Source organism: Copidosoma floridanum, unplaced genomic scaffold (assembly GCF_036245765.1).
Source record: "Copidosoma floridanum isolate Cflo_tuat_1 unplaced genomic scaffold, Cflo_Japanese_pri ptg000021l, whole genome shotgun sequence".
NCBI lineage: Eukaryota > Metazoa > Arthropoda > Insecta > Hymenoptera > Encyrtidae > Copidosoma > Copidosoma floridanum.
In genome coordinates, this window is record NW_028321898.1 from 21214199 (window position 1) to 21238209 (window position 24011).

At 40.0% G+C, this 24011-nt stretch overlaps 1 protein-coding gene across 1 annotated transcript; it reads left to right on the top strand.

Moving 5' to 3' along the window:
- The first annotated feature begins 1013 nt into the window (after positions 1-1013).
- LOC149374177 (protein ELYS-like) lies at positions 1014-22900 on the top strand. The gene is made up of 12 exons (XM_089594783.1): positions 1014-1067; positions 14882-15259; positions 15349-15691; positions 15763-16028; positions 16103-17789; positions 17872-18738; positions 18888-19060; positions 19160-19301; positions 21134-21185; positions 21246-21310; positions 21386-22669; positions 22755-22900. Exons 1-12 carry the CDS (start codon positions 1038-1040, stop codon positions 22808-22810), a joined length of 5343 nt encoding a protein of 1780 aa, XP_089450909.1. The 5' UTR covers positions 1014-1037; the 3' UTR covers positions 22811-22900.
- The last annotated feature ends 1111 nt before the right edge of the window (positions 22901-24011 follow it).

A 24011-nucleotide genomic window follows, 5' to 3' on the forward strand; every position in this document is an offset into this window, starting at 1 on the left:
CGGACTACTCGTACAACAGAGCTACAGAGCGCCAGTAAATTAAAGGTATATATAGTTGACTTTCCGATCTGACGGTAATGTAGAGCGCAACTTACCGAAAATTACTTGCTCTGGTAACGATTGCGGAAAACACCTCATCACACGCATGATGCACGTAGTATATTATACCACGTGTGATTGTCTTCCCCTGTGTGATAATGATTTGACAACAAATAGATAGACGGACAGCTCAACATACCGCTATCTCTTTTGCACTTGGTATAACGCTCGCCGCTCTCGCCGCCCTCGCTGGTGAAGTATTTATAAACAATAAAACATATTTAATAAAGTAATGCATTAGAAATACCTAACTGGTAAAATGTTGAAGGAAAGCTATGACTGAATGCATTTTATTTTTTTTTACTAAAAAAATATTATTCAGTAGTGTGCGCAAATATCACGTTGTATACTAAAATAATAAAGGTATTGGATACATATACTTTTCGTCTTTACCGCCACTAATATGGTAGTCGAGCGTTGTGTAACAAATCCAGCTATTTGTTGTCACATCATTATCAACACATTATCAGGATAAGCTTTAATGATGTGACGACAAATAGATGAACGACAACTTATACACTTGTCGTCCATCTATTTGTTGTCAAGTCATTATCACACATTGTCAGAGTAAGCACAAGCACACATAATATAATAGTATATCGCGTGAAGTTGTGAAGAAAGTTATAGCATTCAGTTTTCATCAGCTTAAGTATAACGTTCGTTAGCAGTGTGATTCTACGTGGCAGTAAATCGTAATTGTTGAGTCGTGATCAAAGTTTAGAACTGTTTTTTTATCAACTAGTAAATTTGCCTTTTTTTTTATTAACACTCGTAAAATTTTTCAATAACATTTGCAAAACACGTTTGTGTAACTGTATTTCCGTCGCTTATTTCAAATTAGCCCTATTTCATTTTCGCGGGAAGCGACGTTTGTACCCTCGAAACTTGTTTAAAAATATTGACATTGACAAGTTATAAGGTTTTTTTGTGGTATAGAAATGAATCAACTTATAGAAACCAGCTGCGAGGTAAGTCGACTTCCATTCAAATGTTCGAGCATATTCCGGAAAAAACCGGCCGCATGATTTTTAATTTGAGAAGTAAAAGAAAGAAGCATTTTCTATCAGTTTTGAGGTAAAGAAATATTTACATATTGCAAAATAGATTAATTTTCGAACGCAACTTTATGTAGCTGTAGCTACTAGCTAATACCATGATGTAAAAATACGCGGTGCGGCGTACCGACGTCTCATTTTCGTGCCGTTTTGCGCCTTCCATTGCGACGCCATATTTGAGGGAGACGTGGCTATATACTACAGCGGCGAAGAGCCTGTACAATGAAACGAAGCCGCTTAAGTTGAAACTAAAACTTATCCCATGCATCTCACCTCGAATTGAGATATATATATTTATATATTTGTACATATATACGTAAACTGATCATCGTTTACCTGTTTGTTCAGTTTTTTATGTGCAAATATTGCCGAATTGGGTGTTTGGTCACTAAAACAACTGGAATGAAAGTATTGAAGCAAAAAATATACATTGTTTCACGAGTTTCTTGATGCTAATATATGTTTTATATTTTAAAAACTTTTGAAATCCGCAGACAGACATGGCGGCGCGGTGGAAGCCATGATGTAAGAAATATAATGTGTGGCGTTGCACATCCATTTTGATTCGCACCGCCATGTCTGTCTGCGAATTTCAATAGCTTTTAAAATATAAAGCGTATTAACATCAAGAAACTCCTGAAACAATATATATTTTTTATTTCAATATTTTCAATCCAGTTGTTTCAGTGACCAAACACCCAATTTGGCAATATTTGCACAGAAAAAACTAATTAAACAGGTAAACGATGATCAGTTTACGTATATATACACAAATATATAAATATATATATCTCAATTCGAGGTGAGATGCGTGCATGGGATAAGTTTTAGTTTCAACTTTAGCGGCTTCGTTTCATTGTACAGGCTCTTCGCCGCTGTAGTAGTCACATCTCCCTCCAATATGGCGTCGTGTTGAAAGGCGCAGAACGGCACGAAAATGAGACTTTGGAACGCCACACCTTATATTCTTACATCATGGTGGAAGCATTGATCAATCAAAATGGATGCGCAACGCCGCGCGGGCCGCACCTTGTATTTTTACATCGTGGCTAATACCATGTGTTTTTATATATATATACATGTACTCACACTGACATCGAATAGAAAGATGTTAAAGGAAATGGATGATTGTGTTCGCAATTTTGGATCCATAATAGGTCCATTTGGTATAAAGTACTGGATGATGACATCACATGAATACGTGAAACGCATATACCCGTTACATCTATATATGTGTTTATAGTAACATCGAATAGAAAGATGTTAAAGGAAATGGATGATTGTGTTCTCAGTTTTGGATACATATTGGATCCATTTGGTATAAAGCACTGCTGCACTGGACAGTGGTGGGTTTCCGACGCAACTCGGAGGTTAATTCTGACTCAGACTTGTTCAGATTGATTTAAAGTTAGATGAGAAAGGTTTATAATCAGATGTTAAACGAACGACGAATAGTTGTCTTTTATTTCGAAGTCATGATTAATCTCACTTAAGTCAGGCCTCATATTTATTTAAAAAAAAAAATGCATGATACTTCTTCTTTCGTCAATTAATTGCATTGATAAAAGTTGATTATACAAATATCACCACATATCGCTTTAATATTTCCGATTAGTTCACAATAGTTTTACTCGTTTAACCATACCGTTCTATGGATAACTTATTGCACTTACAATAAATAATTTATCCTACTAATTTTTTTAGGAACGAAAGGATTGACAGACAGTCGACAAGGAAAGAACTTAAATTTTTTCCGGACTGTCCTTAAACACTTGTATACACTAAATTATTTTCCAGTTAAAATTTACTTGTTTGTTTGTTTTATTTATATCTGAACGATAATTATATCAATAGAACTATCTTGTAGACACATACTCACCTATGAATATATCTGTACTTGGTTTGGTTCTCAACTTCGAATTCAAAATCTTGTGATAGGATTCAAGTTTATTATTGGTTCTATCTACCATATTAAATATGCTAAATACTTCCGGAGTAACTTTAACCATCCATTCATTTCGAAAGTAAACATCCCAAAATCTTTTCCGTTTGGCTAATTTCTTCTGATCATTTTTAAAACTTTTTTTTATAAGTTTTCTTATTATTTTAAATGCTTTTTCAGCTTTATCAGCTGGAAAAAGTGGTATTAACAAAATTTTCTTCATAATTTCATAGCCAATATTATTGTTCTCCTTATTATTTTGTCTCAAATATATCCTATATTTTTTTGACTTAGCTTTTCGTATTACAGCCTAAAATAAAAATATGCTAAATTTCAATAGTTTAACTTGCATATATGTAAAATTCATGAAAAATAGTGATCAGGAATTAAAAAATTTTAAAATTATATAAGACGTAATCGATTTTTTTTTACAATATTTATTACACTGGACATGATTGGTAGGTTAAAACTTATTTATAATAATATATTACTTGGCAGTTTAAACATTGAAGAGTTAAAAACTTATTAATAATTAAAAATAAATTACGAATATTAAAAAGATTTAGGAATTTAATGTATCTATGCAATTTAACACTTAAAACTGTAAAAATGATAAGTTATGAGTTTTGTCAATTTTTTATTTGCTTACAACTTCTACTACCGATCTAGTTATGAATGGTTAAAAACAGCATCAACAAGTTTCGAATGGCTTAGAGCTTTTTTCCAACCAATTATAACATTTGTTAATGCGTGAGTGCAAGAGAAATGGTATACATTCAAAACATAAATAATGTATATAAATTATTTAATTATGATTGATGATTAGAATTTTTTTTTTTTTTTTTTTTTTTTTTATGTGTGAGGATATCGTTGTTACACGGATGCTATTAGGCATTGTGTGATTATTTTTTAATTTCTTTTTTAACTTGGCATTTTTCAATGTTTTTTGATATTATAAATCTAATTATTTTTCACAAGGCTCATGATGTCGTTAGTCAGAATGCGTGATTTTTCCAAAAATCGAACGATATATATACTACATTTTTGCGCTTTATAAATGTATGGTCATATTTTTTAACCTACTAAGTTTCTTTCTCTATGTTAGCAAGCCTGTAATGGGGCACTTTCCAAAGATATTTGCCGAGAAAGACGTAAAAATTGGCTTCATGGTTATAAATGACAGACGGTATCAGAATACCAACGCTGATGTACGTAAATGGGTCATTCTTTTAAAAACCGAGCACTTTTTGACCAACACATCTCAGAATTGGCTGAATTTTTTTTTTCCAGACTCTACTTTTAGCAAAAAACATAAAAGTTCGAGGTTTTTTTTTTTTACGTATTTTAGATAATATAAGCGGTCGAAAATTCGATGAAAGCGAGTTTTTAACTTGAAGACTAATTTTCAAAAATTCATAATTCCGGTTCTATTGGAGCTGAAGATTTAATTTTTTTTTATTATAAATTACTATGTTAACTTAATATTCAACATTATGAAAAAAAGAGTATTAATAATATTTATTTATAATGTGAAACTAGACAACTTTAAACCCATTCGGTAATTTTTTCAACAGATTCTTATGTTGAATAATTGAACAATAATGCATTTTCGGTAGTAAAGAGAGAAGAGCCATTTTTGGGTGAGGTAACAGAAATTTTAAAATAAAATATGATTGGAAGATTGCTCTGCCCTGTGAGAGCAATAAATCTTTTCTAACAGAATTTTTTTTTCAACGTAAATCTTTCAATACAAATATATACATACGATTTGCGAACGCGTCCATAGATAATTATATAGATTTAAGGTGGCTCATCATGCTTGTCCTATCCATTTGTGTGACATTATAGACTATCACACTTGAAAATATTGAGTAGCAGGCTCAATATATATACCTACATAGATACGAATCCGCTTGTTTACGTACTGAGGTTAGCCCCGAGTTTCGGACTTTCTTAGAAAAAAGATTAATCAAACAACCTGCTCCTAGTTTTTTTGTAACATATGGCTCGACTTTTAGCCAAAAAAAGCTAAAAATTTGGGTGAAATAATAAAAATGCCTTATAAGACTAACTCTAGAATTTAAAATTTGAATGCATTTTTTCGACTTTGGTCGGCAACATGCTTTGAAATTCAAATAGTAGATCCGTTGAGTAATACTTTACCATAAATTTTAATTTAGGTGCAATAGCTGCTCAACTTTCATAAAGGTAATAATTCACCTCAAGAATTAACATTATAAAATATGGTGATAAAAAATAGCTTCTTTACCGAATTATATTTCTTGCTCATAATGGTTAAAATTTGGTGCACTCCATTAATATTTGGACTCGTCTTAAATGTAGCGTCTACAAATATACTATTTTCTTCATTAAACTTATTCAAAAAATCCTTGTCATAGAGAATAACGTGGTATCCATGAGATGAAGAGTTTAACAACTCTGCAGAGAGGGAAGTTTTATTGCCTTTTTTATCAATAAACTTTAAGAGCGATGGATTTTCCTGCATCTGCTTGCCGAATTCTTTAATTGAATCGTAGCGCTTGCAAATAGATGTATGTTTCACTTTATGTTGGGCTCGCTGCATAGTTATATGAACATTTTCATAAGCAAAGTATTTGTCTAATCCATCGAGCCTATGAAGTATTAGATTTATAAATAATTAAACAAATAAATCAATATGTGTCTGTGTGTCTGTCTATGCAAATGTATATGGGTCATTAAACAAAAATTGATAAATACGAATTGATAGATGCGATACTTTCACGCCCTAGTTGAGATTTTTTAACTTAAACATTAAGAATTTTAAATTATTTTTTTCAAGTTGTTTGTCATAACAACGGATAAACCTGTGTGTACACTAATGTACATGGGACTTTTTGCGTAAAATATCATATGCTATATAGTTTTAATGTTCAATAAACTAAATATTATTTAAATTAAATACTTTAGATAATGACAGTTTTTTTCAAACATCATATGATATGATACAGTATTGCAAATACCATGATATCTCATTTGCTGCTCTTATTTTAATACCATGATTTACAAAATAAATGCATACCTCCATTTTCTTTATAATTCTTATACCAAACGATCTAGCTAAGGAACTAAAAAGAAAAAATTAAAAAAGCTTTCATTTTGTTTTGTAAACATCTAAAAAGTTCAGCATTAAAATTTATGACTTCTCGAGTATAGTTAGCTTGATACATTTATCGACTGATAACGGTATTTTGTACTTGGAAATATTGGCGGAAATTCTGTCTGTGAAAATTTTGTCCATGAACCAATACTTATTCTATAAAGTATATATGTGGCGCCTTCGACCATCGTCAAGGCACACACAGGCGGTCGACGCAAGCAGCAGCTGAAGCCACGCGAGGTCTTCGCGCTGTCCACGCCGAGCGGCGCTGCCGCCGCCTTCTCTAGCCACCAAGCAGCTACCTAGTGTGGCGCGAGACCAGTCCGAGCTCGACCCTCGCATGAGCCGCATTCGCGCACGCTCACGCTCGCAGCCTCCGCTGCCGTCACAGCTCTCGACACTTCGCCGTACCATTTCACCTGTTTTCTTTGTATGCTAATAAAGCGCCATTTATACCATACACGTGAGTGAGCATCATTAAGCGCCTTCCCTCGCCTTCAACTTCCTCGAGCGCCGGGACACGCTCAGCCGATTCCAACAGTGGTGACCCCGCCTGAAAAAGTTTCGAGGTGAGCTAAACAATCGCGTTTTTTTTCTTCGCCATCTTTTCTTTTTTCGGCGAGCAAGGCGACTCATTTCGCTCACGCCTTGCAGTGCGCGTGCTTTGTCCGGCCCGCCGCCATTTTTTTTTAGCAAAAGCCCGCGCGCTCGCTTGCGTTCGTGGAACACGGCCATCGTCAACTCGGGCGACGCTACGAGCCACGCGCTAACGTGCCCGCACTCTCTCTCTCGCTCTCGTGGACCGTTTTAAAAAAAAAAAGACAAGGACAAAGTCAGAGTGAGAGGTTGTGTGACAGTGCTGTGCAGTGCAGTTTCTTTTTCCACTCGTCTCGCCGTCGGCACTTGCCATGGTCAACAACGACAATGGTGTAAGTCCCCCCGGCGACAATCCTACTGGAGGCGCGAGCCCCACGGGTGATGACACTAACCCCGTGATGTCGGTCGCACCTCTTCGCCTCCCGCCTTTCTGGAAGGCCAACCCGACCGTGTGGTTTATCCGGATCGAGGCGGCCTTCAACAACCACAGGATCCGCGCGGACTCAAGCAAATTCGACTACGTCGTCGCTGCCTTGGATGACGCCACAGTGCAGGAAATCGCCGACGTCCTCATGGCACCCCCAACTGAGGGCAAGTACGATTTCCTTAAGGCCGAAATTCTGAAGCGCATGACAGACACGGCCGATCAGCGTCTCCGCAAGCTGCTCACGCAGCTCGAGCTAGGCGACCAGAAGCCGTCACAGCTCCTGCGTCGCATGAAAGCTCTTGCGGGCACCGCGGTCACCGACGATGCCATCAGGATCCGGTGGTTCGACCTCCTGCCGCCGTCCGTGGCACGCTCCCTCCGGGTCGTCAAATCAACCCCGCTGGAGGAACTGGCGTCTCTGGCCGACGAGCTGATCCAGGACTACCCGCACGTCGCCGCGGTTCACCCTCAAGCGACCAAGCTTCAGACGGCTGGTCAGTCTTCTGCGCCGACCGTGGAGTCCCTGGCCAAGGAGATGGCGTCGCTGCGTCAGTCCATCGCGCAGCTCCTCAACATCGCTAAGCGACAACCGGAAGGACAGCAACGTGGCCGTTCAACCACGCAGTCGCAAGGCGGCCCCCGGAGCAGGTCAAACACGCCAAACCGAGACCCCAACGACCCGTGGTGCTGGTACCATCGCACCCTGGGGAAAAACGCTCGCAACTGCAGGCCACCCTGCAACTTCACCCCGTCGAACCAGGGAAACGAGTAGTGCCGCCTTCGTATCAGGCGGCGGAAGTCGGCGCTACTCCCCCTGCAGAAAATCGCCTCCATGTGTCCGACAAAACTTCCACAATAAGGTTTCTCGTCGACTCCGGATCAGTCGTTTCTCTGCTCCCAGCTTCCCTATTCAAGAAGCCACCAGCTCGCGACTCTCTTACGCTCACCGCTGCTAACGCCTCGGCGATCTCCACGTATGGCACACACCGTGCCGAGGTCAACCTAGGCCTGCGCCGAGCATTCGTCTGGTCCTTCATCGTCGCCGACGTCCAGACGGCCATTCTGGGAGCGGATTTCCTCACGCACTTCAGCCTGCTGATCGACCTCAAAGGAAAGCAGCTCCTCGACGCCACGACCGGGCTTTCCAACAAGGGTTTTGCGGCCCTCACAACCGGCCACAGCGTCTCCGTCGTCCAGCAGGTCGAGATTCCGACAGGACTCCTCTGTCAACGCTACCAAGACCTCGTGCGGGAGTTCAACGACCTAACGCTGGTTGACGGATCGGCAGCAGACCTGCCCGATCTCCCAGTGCTTCACCGCATTCACACGAACGGCCCCCCGGTCTTCGAGCGCCCTCGGAGACTCATCGGCCCTCGTCTCGACGCCGCCAAGGACGAGTTCAGCCGTCTCATGGCCCAGGGCATCATCCGGCCCTCTTCCAGCCAGTGGGCAAGCCCGATCCACCTGGTTCCGAAGCCCGACGGTTCCTGGCGCGTCACCGGCGATTACAGGCGACTGAACAGCTGCACGACGCCCGACCGCTACCCACTCCCGATCGTCGAGGACCTTCTCCAGGAGCTGCAGGGATCGGTATTCTCGGTAATTGACTTAAAAAAAGCCTTTTACCAGATCCCCATCGCCGAAGAAGACATCCCGAAGACCGCAGTGACGACTCCCTTTGGACTCTTCGAGTTCACTCGTTCTTCTCTTGGTCAACGCAACGCCGCCCAGTCTCTCCAGAGGACGATGGACCATCTTCTCCGGGACCTGCCCTTTGCTAGGGCCTACCTAGACGATATCATCGTCGCCTCCGAGGACAACGAGTCACACCTGGTGCACCTCCGTCGCCTCTTCGAGTCCCTGCGCTCTGCTGGGCTCCGCATCAACCCAGACAAGTGTGTCTTGGGGCAGACCGAGGTCACCTATCTCGGCTGGACGGTATCCAGCCATGGCTTCAAACCTCCGCCGCTCAAGGTCGAGGCCATCAAAGAGTTTCCGCGCCCGCAGACCTCCACCGAGCTGCGTCGGTACATGGGACTCTTCAACTATTACCGCCGCTGTGTCCCTGGGGCAGCCAACATCTTAGCGCCACTCAACGACCTTCTCCAGGGCCTGCCGCCCAGGAAAAAGAAGGTTGAGTTGACCTGGACGCTGGATGCAGAAGCTGCGTTTGCTCGCAGTAAGCAAGCCATCGCTGATGCCACGACAACGACGTTCCTGCGACCCGACGCTCCGCTGGCCCTTCGCACGGACGCTTCCGACACGGCAATCGGAGCAGTCCTCGAGCAGCAGGACTCCAAGGGCACATGGGCTCCCCTTGCTTTCTTTTCTAGAAAGCTCGACAACACCGAGAAACGCTACAGCACCTACGATCGAGAGCTTCTGGCCATCTACGCAGCCCTGAAAAACCTGCAGCGAATCCTCGAAGGCAGGTCCTTCACGATCTTCACCGACCATAAGCCCTTGGTCTTCGCAGCGGCGCAGCGCTCGGACAAGGCCTCGCCCAGGCAAGCCCGTCAGCTAGATTTCATACTCCAGTTCAACACGAGTCTAGTCCACGTGAAGGGCGACGATAACGTGGTGGCCGACGCTCTCTCACGCGTCGCCACCATCTCCATGCCTGCCCAACTCAGCGCGAAGATCATCGCCGAAGCTCAGGCCGAGGACCAGGAAGCCGAACATGTCTCTACTCCCTCGAGTCTCAACCTGCAGACCCTCTCGATCGACGACTGCTCCGTCCTCTGCGACACGTCCATGGGAGTCGTCCGGCCTTATCTCCCACGGGCTCTTCGACGCACAGCATTCGAGCTTCTCCATGGTCTCGCTCACCCGAGCGTAAAGGCCACGACCCGTCTTGTCGCTTCCAAGTATGTCTGGCCAGGCATGCGTAAGGAAGTTAGCCGTTGGGCGCGCACATGCGAGCCCTGCCAGCGGTCCAAGATCCACCGGCACAACAGGTCCGCCCTAGGCTCCTTTGAGGTTCCCGAGGAGCGCTTCCAGCATCTCCACATCGACATCATCAAGCTGCCTCCGTGTCAGGGTTATACCTACTGCCTGACCATCATCGACCGGTTCACCCGATGGCCAGAAGCCATCCCCCTGCCCGACCAACAGGCATCAACCATCGCCAAGGCTCTCGTCGACAGGTGGGTTAGCCTCTACGGCACGCCACTCACGATAACAACGGACCAGGGCGCCCAGTTCGAGTCCGCCCTGTTCTCGGAGCTCACAAAGCTCCTCGGCGCCAAAAGGGTGCACACCACGCCATACCACCCACAGTCCAACGGCATGGTGGAACGGACCCACCGCACCATCAAGGCCGCCCTCATGTGCGACCCCGGGACCCCATGGCCTGACCGACTACCGTTGGTCCTTCTGGGGCTCCGAACCGCCTACAAGGAGGACCTGCAAGCCTCTCCGGCCGAGATGCTCTACGGCACTACGCTCAGAGTGCCCGGGGACTTCTTCGCTACGGAGAGCCAGCCCGTCGCAAGCCCTGCCACCTTCGTAGAAGGTCTCCGCCGACTCGCCCAGTCCATCAAGGCTGCGCCGGCTTTGAGACACGCAGCTGAGAACACCCCGTTCTTCTTCAAGGACTTGCGGACGTGCTCCCACGTTTTTAAGAGGGTTGACGCCATCCGCAAGCCCCTCCAGCCTCCGTACACGGGCCCTCACCGGGTCATTCGCCGGGTCGATGACAAGACCTACGTCATTAACGTCAACGGCTCTCATCGCACGGTCTCCACGGACGCCCTAAAGCCGGCCTACGTCGAGGCCACTGACTCTTCCTCCTTAGGGAGCCAGCCGACCAACCCTCCCAACGCGCCTCCTGCGGACTCTTCGCCGGCACCAAAGCCCCCCGCGGCGACTCCTGGGACAGCCCCCAAAGACGCCTCCCCTAAGAAGAAGGTATCATTCGGCCCGTTACCCACGGACCTCTCTGGGGAGGGAGTGGTTGTGGCGCCTTCGACCATCGTCAAGGCACACACAGGCGGTCGACGCAAGCAGCAGCTGAAGCCACGCGAGGTCTTCGCGCTGTCCACGCCGAGCGGCGCTGCCGCCGCCTTCTCTAGCCACCAAGCAGCTACCTAGTGTGGCGCGAGACCAGTCCGAGCTCGACCCTCGCATGAGCCGCATTCGCGCACGCTCACGCTCGCAGCCTCCGCTGCCGTCACAGCTCTCGACACTTCGCCGTACCATTTCACCTGTTTTCTTTGTATGCTAATAAAGCGCCATTTATACCATACACGTGAGTGAGCATCATTAAGCGCCTTCCCTCGCCTTCAACTTCCTCGAGCGCCGGGACACGCTCAGCCGATTCCAACATATATACTCACCCCGATAGCATTGTGATAGCATGACCGCGACTGTGGAGCACGGCCTGGAGCACACGTGAAAGCACCGTGATGTCCACCTGTCGTAATTTCTGAGCGCACACTGCAAGCATGGTGTGGAAAGTGCATGTCATGCTATCAGACTGCATGGATTGTGTGTATACCAGGGCTGTTGCATACGCTCATGCAAGGTGGTATGCATGCAGTGCCCATTACCCCTAACCTCTTCTATATACTTTTATCATTATTTTAATTTATAATAATAAGAATTTTATTACAAACAATTTATTTATTTTTATTTTAATTATTTTAAATTTATTTTAAGTGCCCCTCGATAATGGATACTTGGATAAGGTTTGTGTTTGGAGATAAAAAGTCGACGTTATTCTCTATGGGTAGTAAGACGTCATTGGCAGTGATACCGCAGAAGTTTGCCATTTGTAGAGGAGTTTTTGTGAGCTAAAGTCGAGCTGTGATGCTGTGTATTAGGAGTGAGGTTTTAGGTGGGAAATGTTGTGGACGTGAATTTTGATTGTCCATTTGGGCAAATAAGGGCGTCTTTATGTTGTTGTTTTAATTGGGTTAGCTTTCGAGAAGTTGTAAAAGGAGGCCTGGTGGGTGAGCTGCTTTTCTTTGGGCGTGTTAATATCTTTTTAGGAGTATTCGAAGCGTTGGAGCACTTTTGCTGTGAAGTTCATCAGTTGCTTTGATAAGATCTTGCATATTGTCTCCCCCTCCTCTAGTCCAGGGAAATCGGAGAATCTTGATCTCTTGTTTCTGCTATTTAGGTCATTGTAATCATGTCAGGCTTCTTCGACTGTAACAGATTTTTTAACTACGTATGTTAATAGTATGCCTTGCTTGTAATTCTGTTAGTGTTTTTTCTTCTCTTAGTTTTTTCGGTAGGATCGTGATAGTTTTACCTTCGAAAAGTAACACTGGTGCAAAACCGGTAACTGTATGTTCTGTTTAATTGCATTTCTTTACGCATTCATGTGCTATGGTTGTCCATGGCTGCTTTCCTTGTTTTTCATTTATCTTACACCTTATTTTATTTTTTTTTTACCCAGTTTACCTTGATAGTTCTTAGGCCAAGTCGCCGGGGCTACCCGCTCACCACCTATGTGTAGGGATGTATTGCCGCACCCATTTTCCAACCCTTTTACTGATGTTACACCTAATCCATGGGCACAGTGTGAGTATCTTCGGTGAGACACCTTGCCAGTTAATCTGACACTCTTTGCACCAACGTTGCATCGGGTCTACTCGCCACTGTGTAGCCTTTCCCCGGGGAGGACTCCATATTTCAGGACGTTCACTCCTCACCGGTGAAGCCGGCGACCTCTGCCGAAGCATCGGATCCAGGTTATTTAGCATCCCCGGAGAAGTCTCATGTTTCAGGGACCACTCCTCGTCGGTTAGGCCGGCGATCCCTGCCTGGTGCATCGGATCCGCTAATCCCTACCTCCTATCACTGTTTTGCATTCACTTAGGCCCGAAAACCTGTGGGGCAAGGAAAAAACTCTGGAATTGCTCTGAAGGAAAATTCCATAGAAAATCCCGCCCCAAAAAACAGCCGGGGTTACATAGGAACTTTTCCGAGCTGGGGGTCGTGCAGCTAGGTATCCCGGCTATCCGAAAACGCTGTTCTCTAATGGACAAGTGACTTACGTTGAACTCTATCCCGATCTAATAAATGCTAACGTCTCTGGTGACATACCAGGAGACGTGTTTAGCTAGAGCACAATCTGCTTCTAGCATTTGGGGTTTCATGGCCACTCTTCCAACCGCCCTGGGGTTACCAGAGAAGATTTTGCTACAACAGCAAGCCAGGGAAAACTCTAGAGGGAATCTAACATGGAGAAACATTTGCAGTCTCTTGTTTTTATTATTAGATCTTGAATCAATGGGAATGCTTGCGATTGAGGTATAACTATTATATTTAGTTCTCGAAAGTCCATACATAATCTAGATTTTTTTCCATCGTCTGTTTAAATGCTAAAGTTACTGAGGCAGCAAAAGGATTAAGATTCTCCTATTAACTAGTATTTTAATAACATTGAGATTTGTTTTTTTATTTCCTTTTTATCTTCAATCGTGCACCTATATAAGGACTTTTACTGCAATATTTATCTACAGTAATAACTCTATGCGAGCTTCGTGTTCTTTAACTGAGCCAACATCATATTTATCTTTTGCAAAAATTGATTTATATTTATCTTGTGAATTCATAAATTTTAGTTTTTTGATGGAAGTTTAGAGCATGTAGTAAGATTTCAAACTTATTTGTGTCTATGTTTTTATTAAAATTTATTTTTTTAGTATAAATACATTCAGAATTTTTTTCTTTTTCCTTCTTTCATAATATTTGTAAATTTTCATTTTGGATTAATTTAAATTCTTTCATCATATTTAATCCGATTAAGAAATCAAACTTGATTTCCTCACTTTCTACTACGAACATATCAAATTGACTTTTCTATATAATAAATTTTTACTCTTATATTTATCATTCCATTCGCTTTCGTTGCACCATTAATCGCCATCAAATTAGCTTTTTCTGTTTTAAGTTTATCATTTTCGTTTTTTAATTTTATCAATTTATAATTTATTAAGGATACATTTGATTCTTAATCATAAATCCCGATTACTTCTACTGAATTGTTTATAAGTAATTTGATGTTAATCAATGGTGGAACTACAAGTTTTTTTGAACTGCGCATCATTTAATTCGACTTCTAACTGAGAGTTGTTTATTAAATTAATTTTATTCTTTTCCTCTTTTTCATCGTCAGCTGAAATTTCTTTTGATTTAAACCAACAATTTGATTCGAGAGTGAAATCGAGTGCCTTTATTTAATTTTTCGCATATTTTATATGTACTGTAAAATTTCTTTTTTTCTGAAGTTTTCTTTCTAACTAAATATTAATTTTTATGGATTTCTCTGTAAAGGTCCTCGACTTCTTTTAAACTTTCTCTATTGTTTTGTTGTTACCATACGCATCAAACCAAAACCCCATAAGCAATTCCAAGTGGAATTCCAAATGTATTATAAGTGTGTTTATAGGTGGAGTTACAAATACACAACGTTGCATCCGAAAATTGATTAACTAATTTATTTATTTTGCAATTATGTAAATATTTCCTCACTTCAAGCCTTATAGGGAATGCTGATACAACACAACTTCTCTCTTTTACTTGAAACATTTATAAAGTTAAAAATCGTACGGCCAGATAGTAAACCTGAGCCCGAGTAGGTCCTTAATATCATTCAACCTTTCTCGTAGATTCGCAAAACTATAAGCCTTAAGCTACCTTTATGGGAGTCGTCGGATTTTCAAGTTCCGGATGAGACTGTACAAAACAACTCCTGGAATGAGCCACGCTCCGAACAAAGATCAGGTGGCTTTTTAAACAGCGACTGCAGCTATGCCTGGATAAGCTGCGACAAAAGTTTATTTGTAGTGAATGTCACGTCTGGTGAGTACGTAACATCATGGACCTTCACATATAAGATAACCACTGTGTCAGCCTTTCCTGCTCGTCCAGGAAGTTTGCCCTTACTTCTGGTGGGGCTTGATAGCAATGCTATTAGAATTCAAGATTCCGTTGGGCAATTGTGTGTTTTTGATTGTTGCATTTCCAAAATTTTATGTACTATTCTAGTGAGTATAATTTGTTTTTAGTGCCATGTACTAGTTTTATCTCATAGTAGATGGTTTTTGCTTTAATGAGATACTAATTATTTTTAAAGGTACCAGCTGGTGTTGAACAGGCGTGTGTGATGTACGGTGGGGCCGACTGGGAAAATTTTAATGAAGAAAATCGAGACTTAGTTTTACCAGAAAATAGTGGATTAATCTTTGTATCACTCAGAAACTTCCAGCACTTGATAGTTGATCTTAATAGAGATTCATGGTCTAAGTCATTTTACGGTGATAAGCCTATTGTAGCCTGTTTAGAATTTGTTAATTCTTCACCTGCAGTACAACCTCCAAAAAGTAATGAAGTAGAACCTTCAGAAAGTAATGAGCTAGAACCTTCAACAAGTAATGAAGTAGAATTATTCTTTTTAGCATACAATTTGATAAATAAAGGTAAATTTGTAACTATTTTTCTCGCACATAACTGTATTGGTGATTGACAAAATAAAATGTTGTGATTTTAGAAACTGAACATTATATGAAGTTCAATAGAAAAGAATTTGAGGCTACTGCACTGTCCAACGAAAAACTATGCACTGTCTTGCAGTGCTCTTCCAAAATTGGCTGTTTGATCAGTTGTTGCTTAGGTCGTATTATGATCTGGGAGTTTAATGGATTTCTCACATGGGTGAGTCCAATTTTGGATAAGTACGCATTTATCACTCATGCAGTACTTCTTGAACCCACCGACGACCCCAAGCCCTGTTGTTTCTTATGGGCCGCTTATCAGGTAAACATCTTTTTTTTCTCCTTCAATTATGTAACTCGATATTCACAAATCAATTTTAAAATACTTGTTTTTAGGGTAGTACACCAGATTCAGTAACAGTGCTACGCATGTATATGTTAATGTTTAAAAGCAAGATAAACGATGAATTTGGTGAAAACCCGACTTTATATTTTAATTTGAAGCCAGACCCAAGTCTAAGATTTGAGATCGAACTAGCAAAAAACGAAAAAGTCCACAGTCTCAATATAATTGAACGAGTCAATCGCGACGCGTCGGATTTACGGTCCCGCCGAGGCGAGGAGTCTCTATTACTCATCGGGACTCGAAAGAGATCCCTACTTTTTGATTTGGATCGATGGTACGAAGAACAAATGCCATCTACAGTTGCTGGATGCCGAAACCCTAACAATATTTTGGCTTGTTACAAAGCACGACAAGAGAACCATTCACGAGACGAAATAATATGTTGTTCGTACAAGCCTAAGACGTTGCAAGAGTTTGCAAAAAAAGTTCCACACTCCCCAGAGGAACTTTTTTGCCCCAATTCTTTGAGTTTGGAGTGGATCGATTTATCGGAGAAAAATTTAGTGTTCTGGCTCACCCGAGGGGTGCAGTCAGAGCTACTACGAGAGATCACCACAGCTGGACCCATTGTACTAATCATGCCTAATGAAATCTACCGCAGGTGTCTCCTTGCAGGCCTTATACCTTTTGATTATGTCATCCCAGATTATAGTGTAAAAGTAGAACAAAAAGTAGCTCGAGAAATGCTGCTGTCGTTATGCCTAGATCAACGGTGTGCCAATTTCTTACTGCGCTGTGCCATAGAGTGGTCAGATGGCAGTACAGAGTATCTATACTTAAAGTTTCTGAGGTGGAGTATCCAACGTGGATCTGAAATCAAGTTGATGGCCGATCGTTTGTGCAAGCCGTTGTTTGATCAGTCGGGTGTCAATATGGACGAGTCTGAGTTGAAAACGTTACATAACTGTGTTCAGCAACTCGAATGTTTAAAGACCGTTATATCAAAATTACCCAATACTGAAATCGATTTAACTAAACATAAAAGGGCCCTTAAAAAAATAGCAGCCTATTTTCAAGTTGTGTTGTGGTTTTATGATGTCGGTCTGTTGCCGGAAATGCAAAACATCGACGAAAGCGATGACGTGCAAATTTCAGCGCTTACGAAAATTCAGTATCCAAGAAATAAGCTTGTAGAGTCTTACAAGAAAAAAAGACGAGACGCTTGTACGAAGGACAATAAGGAAAATGATGTTTTATTCATTGATCAATTGATTGCCAGAAATTGTTCACCACTCAAAGTGCAATGGAAAGAAGAGTCAGACAGTGAGTGTCCTAGTCAAGATGGTCTTTATCCTCCTCCATCGCTGCAATCTTTGCTTAGGAGTTTTTTAACTGACTGCTATTGCGAAGAAAAAAGTGACGAAGAGGAGGATAAAGATGGTCAATTACCTGAAACGTACACTAAACACTGCATCATCTTCTACTTGCTCATGGACCTGTGCATGATTCTCAAAGACTCAAATTCAGCAGTCGATCAACTTATGAAGTATCCCGCAGCTTTTAAGTTGAGTCCTAGTATTATTAAACTCATCCGAGCTTTTTGGCTTCTCGATCACGAGGATTACGATGGCTTTTTCAACATCATGACAAGCCAAATTGTTTCCAGCAATGACATCGAAGACTGGCAGCATGAACTCGCTATAAATTCACTTTTAAAAAACAATCAACACAAATTAGGTACGTTTTCAAATTTTAAAAATATGTAACATACATTCGCAAGCTGTCAATTAATTTTTTTTCATCATTTCTTTTTTAACAGCTCTAAACTATCTGCTCATTACTAAACCACCAGTGATATCGTCCGATCATCGGCGCATAATGATCGATCTGGCGGTGGAACAGGGTCATCTACTGTTAGCATTCCATGCACGACCGCCATCGGATTGCGGACCGTTACTCACGAGTTTCTTCCGCTCATGTGAAAAACATGGAAAGCTCAGAAAAATTTTGCAACTTTCCTTAAACCCGGAAGAAGAGAAAGCCTTTGACAATTATCTCAAAGAAAATTATAATGACAAAACTAGATTGATCCACCACTTGCTGACGAACCGCCACGTAGAAGCCAGCCACATTTTTTCTGTAAAAAAAAACTTTAACCCACATCAATCAATTGATGAGGAAATAAACTTTAACTCAACCGCTTGGAATTTACTAAATTTGGTTCACAAAAACGTACCCGAAATCTCAAAACGTTTTGCAAACAGCTGGAGAAAAAATACCTCGAAATCGGCCAAGGGACGACGATTTTCACCATATCCCATTATAAGTAACAACAATGAGTCACGTAGATTTCACCATAAACCAATGTCTCAATCTTGGGACATTGATGGTGATGTTTACAACTTGGCAGTAGAAAAGACACTTGAGACGTGTCGCAAGCCCGATCGAGATGGGCTTGGACCATTAAATTATACGCCTTTTCTAACTGCGCCATGCGCAACAATAAATGCTCAACCAAAATTTGTTACTCAAATAAATAACAAGAGTGATACACATTATGTTGTATACCCAAAACGGAAGATCTTCACGAGAAAGACGGCTTTAAAAATGGTAATTGAGCCTGATGATGAAATAGTCAAAAAGCGGCGAAAACTTAACAACCAATCCAGGGACTCAACATTGAATGGTTGTATACTTTATCTACATATATATATATATATATATATATATATATATATATATATATATATATATATATATATATATATATATATATATTTTTGTGAACCTCGTTTTATTATAATTTTAATGTATTCGTTCAATTGCTTGTTTTAGATTTGGATCAATCGGGATCATCTGACTGTAGGCTTAGCATGACTAAAATATGTAGCACACCACTTGTGCAACGGAAAGAGAATGAAAAAATAAACAACTTGGATACTCAAACGCCGCAATCAATCCTCAGAATTCAGTGCAAGTCTCGTGCGCCTAGTTACGATTTTACTGAGGTGAGCTAAATGTATAAGGTCAAAAATATGTAAAAGGATTTATAAGGCCGCATATGTATATAAAATGATTTAATAAATTAACTTATAAATTAATTAAAGGATAATGTGAACGATGAAGCAGATACCCCAAAAAAACATTTGGTAGCTAAGAAAGTACATGATCAACTCGAGCATACTGAAAGTGAAGACTATAAGTTTTCGTTACCCGAAATAGTTGAAGATGTTCCGGTTATCTCTGAAGGTTTGTGATCAAAAAAGACATATTTACCGTAACATTTAAGGTAGTTGTTTCCCAATGTATAGGTTAATCGTATGTATAAATATACAATAATAAGGTTATGTTCAACTATCATCCCGTATTTGTTTGCGTTATGTTAACCCACAAATGACGCATCTAGCGCATTTTTGGTAGATCTAAAACATGACAGGTATCAGTTTAAATGTAGCTCGGTAAAATAATACACATGACTTATTTAATTGGTTTTATTGATATGGGAGGCTTGTTCGTTACCCCCTATGAACTTGATATCGCCATAACTCAGAGGAAAAATGATAAACGACTGGATTGTACATGTAGTTGTAAGGCTGAGCAAGTGTAAGTATATGTAATAGGTGAACTTGTATATTCAACAAAGTACATTTAGAGGTTATTAAAATGAAAGCAAACAATAAGAAAAATTTCTTATGACATCTTTACCAACATAGGCACGAGAAGTTATCGATTGATAATGCAATTTCCACTGACATAGCACCAAAATGGGGGGAAAAAGCTAAACATAATGTGAAACATGTATACGAGCAATTCGGTATTCGGTACACTGCAATAAAAATATTGCTTCTTCGGTGTAAATTTACTGATTATTTATTTTCTGCATGTCGTCTGCTTGGCACGATTGTGATTACGATTTCCCTGGCACCACTTAATTCTAAACTTCAAAATAGTGTCAGGTTTTAGTTTTACTAAGATATGCTAAATGCGGCACTTATGGGTTAACATGACGAATTTAAAATATCAGAGAGAAATGTGAATACCTCTCCGTACGTAGGTACATAAACATATGCATCTACCTATTTGTAACTTGTGCTCATGTGACAATGTGGTGTTGCTCCTTACGTGATACTCTTGGTTTTACTGTAAAAACTATCAATATTATAAATACTGCGACGGACATTGAAAATAAAAAGACCTACTCTGGACTTGATATATTTACAATAAGAATAGTAAATTTACTACAGTAATTATAATGCCTGCCATGATGGAGTATTTTACTTTTGCAAGATACTCAATACTCAAACAACAAATAGTGTGAACACGACGGTTATTTCTATTAATGAAGTTTAAGACGAATATAAAGAAACAATTTATGCATGTTTATTTTCTGTATTGAAGTTGTAAATAATCGTTTCGTAAATATAAAATCCTACATAAACTTTACAGTCAACATGGTAATGTTACTTCGAGATTTATAAAACTGAACAATACAAGTAGTAAATTTATTATGATGAACTTAGTAAAGTTACTATGACGGGCGTTGGGAATAAAAAGACCTACGTACAACGTAGTACAATTGCAATGGTTGGTATCTACTACTCTTTAGTTGGTATTTTGACTATTACGACTGTAATTTTATGAACAATGTGGTACATATACACAAGACTTTTTTTACAGTGTATCTTCCAAAATCAAACGAAGAGCACTATTTTGATTACTATTACTTTAAAACTATGTTGTGAAAAAATCTCAAAAAAATGTATGTGTTTCTTTACTGCCTAAGATAGTTTTCAGTAGTTTTTCAATTATTTATAAATAGGTGGTAAGTTACAATTTTTTAAATAATGAGACTATGTAGTGTTTGTACCATTGCTCTAATATTAAAAGAGTGATTTTTTGACGAGGATATTATAATAACGACGTGGTTAATCGGTCTCAAATTTTTTAAACATATTTCTCGACGCTTAGATTAGTTTTGCTGAAAATTTCGTACCTTTTTAAATACTTTTGATTTAGGAAACAACTAGCTTAAGTAACTGAAAATCGAATTTTGAGAGAATGAACGCAAATTTTATTTTCAGATGTTTGTCAAACGACCACTTTCAAATTTGCACATCCAACTGGATTACAGAAGTAAGTTCCTTCAAGTAAAAAAAAAAATTTCAATGTATTAAATTTGTATGAATTTTTCAGATTTCTAACGCCAATTCGCTTCGATGGGGATGAGATAATGAGTGTCTTGGAACTAGATCATACTGGTTATGTAGAAAACCCCGTGGGAACAACTTCACGGCAACCTCAAACCTATTTTATAATGCCTTCAATATTTACAGACCGAATAAACCAAAGTACGTCATTGCCAGAGGAAATGGAAAAAATATCGGAACATGTAAAAAAAACATCCGATGTTCCAAACATATTCATCGAAAAAGTCTCATCATCGTCTGATGTTGAAGAACCTGAGGAAGATAGCAACATGTCGACTTTACCAAACAACCCACTTATGGAGCCGACGGATGATTGTAAGGAAGAGTATTTTAGCAAATCCACTCTTACAAAACGAACTCGAGGACGACCCAAAAAAGTAATTGAATTTTCAGAGTCATCAAAATCAACTACAACAATACGCACGAGGAGAGCTGGATCTTCTACCAAGGATGTAGCCCCTACAGTGAAACCCACTAGGAAAACTAGAGCTGCATCTGTTGCTAAAGAAAATGTTGATTTGAAAACTGACGAAATGGCTGAAGAACAACAAGTATTTACAGTGCGGTCGTCGAGAGCATCTAAATTTAAAAAAAATACTTCGATAGTTGCTGACAAACGCTCAAAGGCCGGATGGATATCCAAGGATGACGAACAAATCACATCTACTGAATCGGTACCTGCCAACGATGATCTGCCAATGTCTCACACTCAAAGTAGAATAGCTGAGTCCGTAGACAATGATAAAAAAGGATTGTCAAAAATAAGACCAACCAGAGCCAGGACCGTATCGAAAAATGAACAACAATCAACCACCACTAGAAAAAAAAGAGCAGGTGCGGTAGTCCAGGAAAATGATCAGGCTACACCCACAGCGAAAGAAGATAATAAACGATGTTTGAGGAAGACGCGAGCCTCGTCACTGGCAAAGGAAACCAGTAACAATATCATCAACTTGAGTAACCCACCAGCCAGGGCAGAAATTATACGAGCAATCCAGACTACGAGACCTTCCAGTTCAGAGCCCACAATTCGCAGGCGTAAGTGCTCTGTCCAGTCAGAACCGGGAGACATCGAAAAAATTTTAATTGACACAAGAACTGTAAAGTCAAAGAGTAAAGCGGAAAAAAGGAATACGACAGGTCGAGGTCGCAGAGCGACTAGCGTCGATTCAATCGTGAGTGTGCCTGAAGGTAGGCGTGTAATACGCAGTTTACTCACTAAAACGATCATCAAGGAAGTCATCCCCGAAGAGCCAATATCCATGAAACAAACAAGAAAGAGAAAATATGCTTTTTCTGTTACTGGTAATGAAGCTAAGAAAGTACGTGATCAACTCGAGTATACTGAAAGTAAAGACTATGGATTTTCGTTACCCGAAACAGTTGAAGATGTTCCGGTTATCTCTGAAGGTTTGTGATCAAAAAAGATATATTTACCGCAACATTCAAAGTGAATAAGAATCAAATTTTGAGGAAATGAAACTTTTATTTTCAGATGTTTGTCAAACGACCACTTTCAAATTTGCACATCCGACTGGATTACAGAATTAAGTTCCTTCAAGTAAAAAAAAAAAGAATGTTCGATGTGTAAAATTCATATGAATTTTACAGATTTCTAACGCCCATTCGCATCGATGGGGTTGAAACAACGAGTATCTTAGAGGTAGTTGATACTGGCGATGTAAAAAAACTTTGGGCCAAAATTCAACCGCGAAGCTGTTTTATAATGCCTAAAAAAGCAAAAAACAAAGAACAATGATGTGTCAATTAAATGTTTTTCATTTAATCTGTTGATATTTTGTCGTTTTTCGTTTTTTTTTATTTTTTTCCAAACGAGAAAGCAGATTGTAATATACTTTTGTAAATAATTGATTAATACATCATCATAGTTTTATAAAGGTTTGAGTCTAGTAATTTTTAAGCAAGTCCTAAATTCCCTTTCATACATACCTCATAGATCATATCAAGCAAAAAAAACATGTTAAGATCATGGAATTTAATACATATCAATCAATTGTCGTCACATGTTAAATAAATTTTTTTGACACTCAACATTCAAAGCCACTGATAATACCAGTACTTTACTTTTTTCAGGCCACAAAATACGATATTTAGTATTATTGGAATTAAGCATCCCTTGAACGCTACTTTTCAAATTCGGTATAAGAAAATAAAAATAACGTCAGCATTTCAGATCTTATCAATTAGTTCATGTAGAAATTTACCATACAATTTTATCAAAAAAGGCATATGCTACAGATTCTTTTGTCTCTTTCGTTGTTTTTTTGAACATGAAGTCTATGAAATCCGAAATAGTCATCCCATGTAATATAAATAGACAGTCACAAGAAAATAAAACAATAGCTATTGTATTAAAATTTCTCGTACTTATCGTTTTATTTTTCATCTACAATTTATGTGATAAATTAGGCAAATTCGTTATACATATCAGTTGGCGTGCAAAATAAATAACGTTTAATCGTCGATTCGACATTTTGACTAGAATGGCACAAATGTAAAACGCTCAATATATACGTGTGTATATGTATATATCAAACAATGAGAATAGTTATAAAAGCGGTTGTATAAAAAAACAAGGTCAATTACCTCCATAAGCTGAGAGAAATAACTTAAAAATACTGCAACAGGTGGAAAACAGGGAGGGATCGAACACGTTATTTATGTACAACATAAGTAGATAGTGGGAACTACCCTAATATCCAAATTAAAAAAAAAAAAAAAAAAAAAAAAA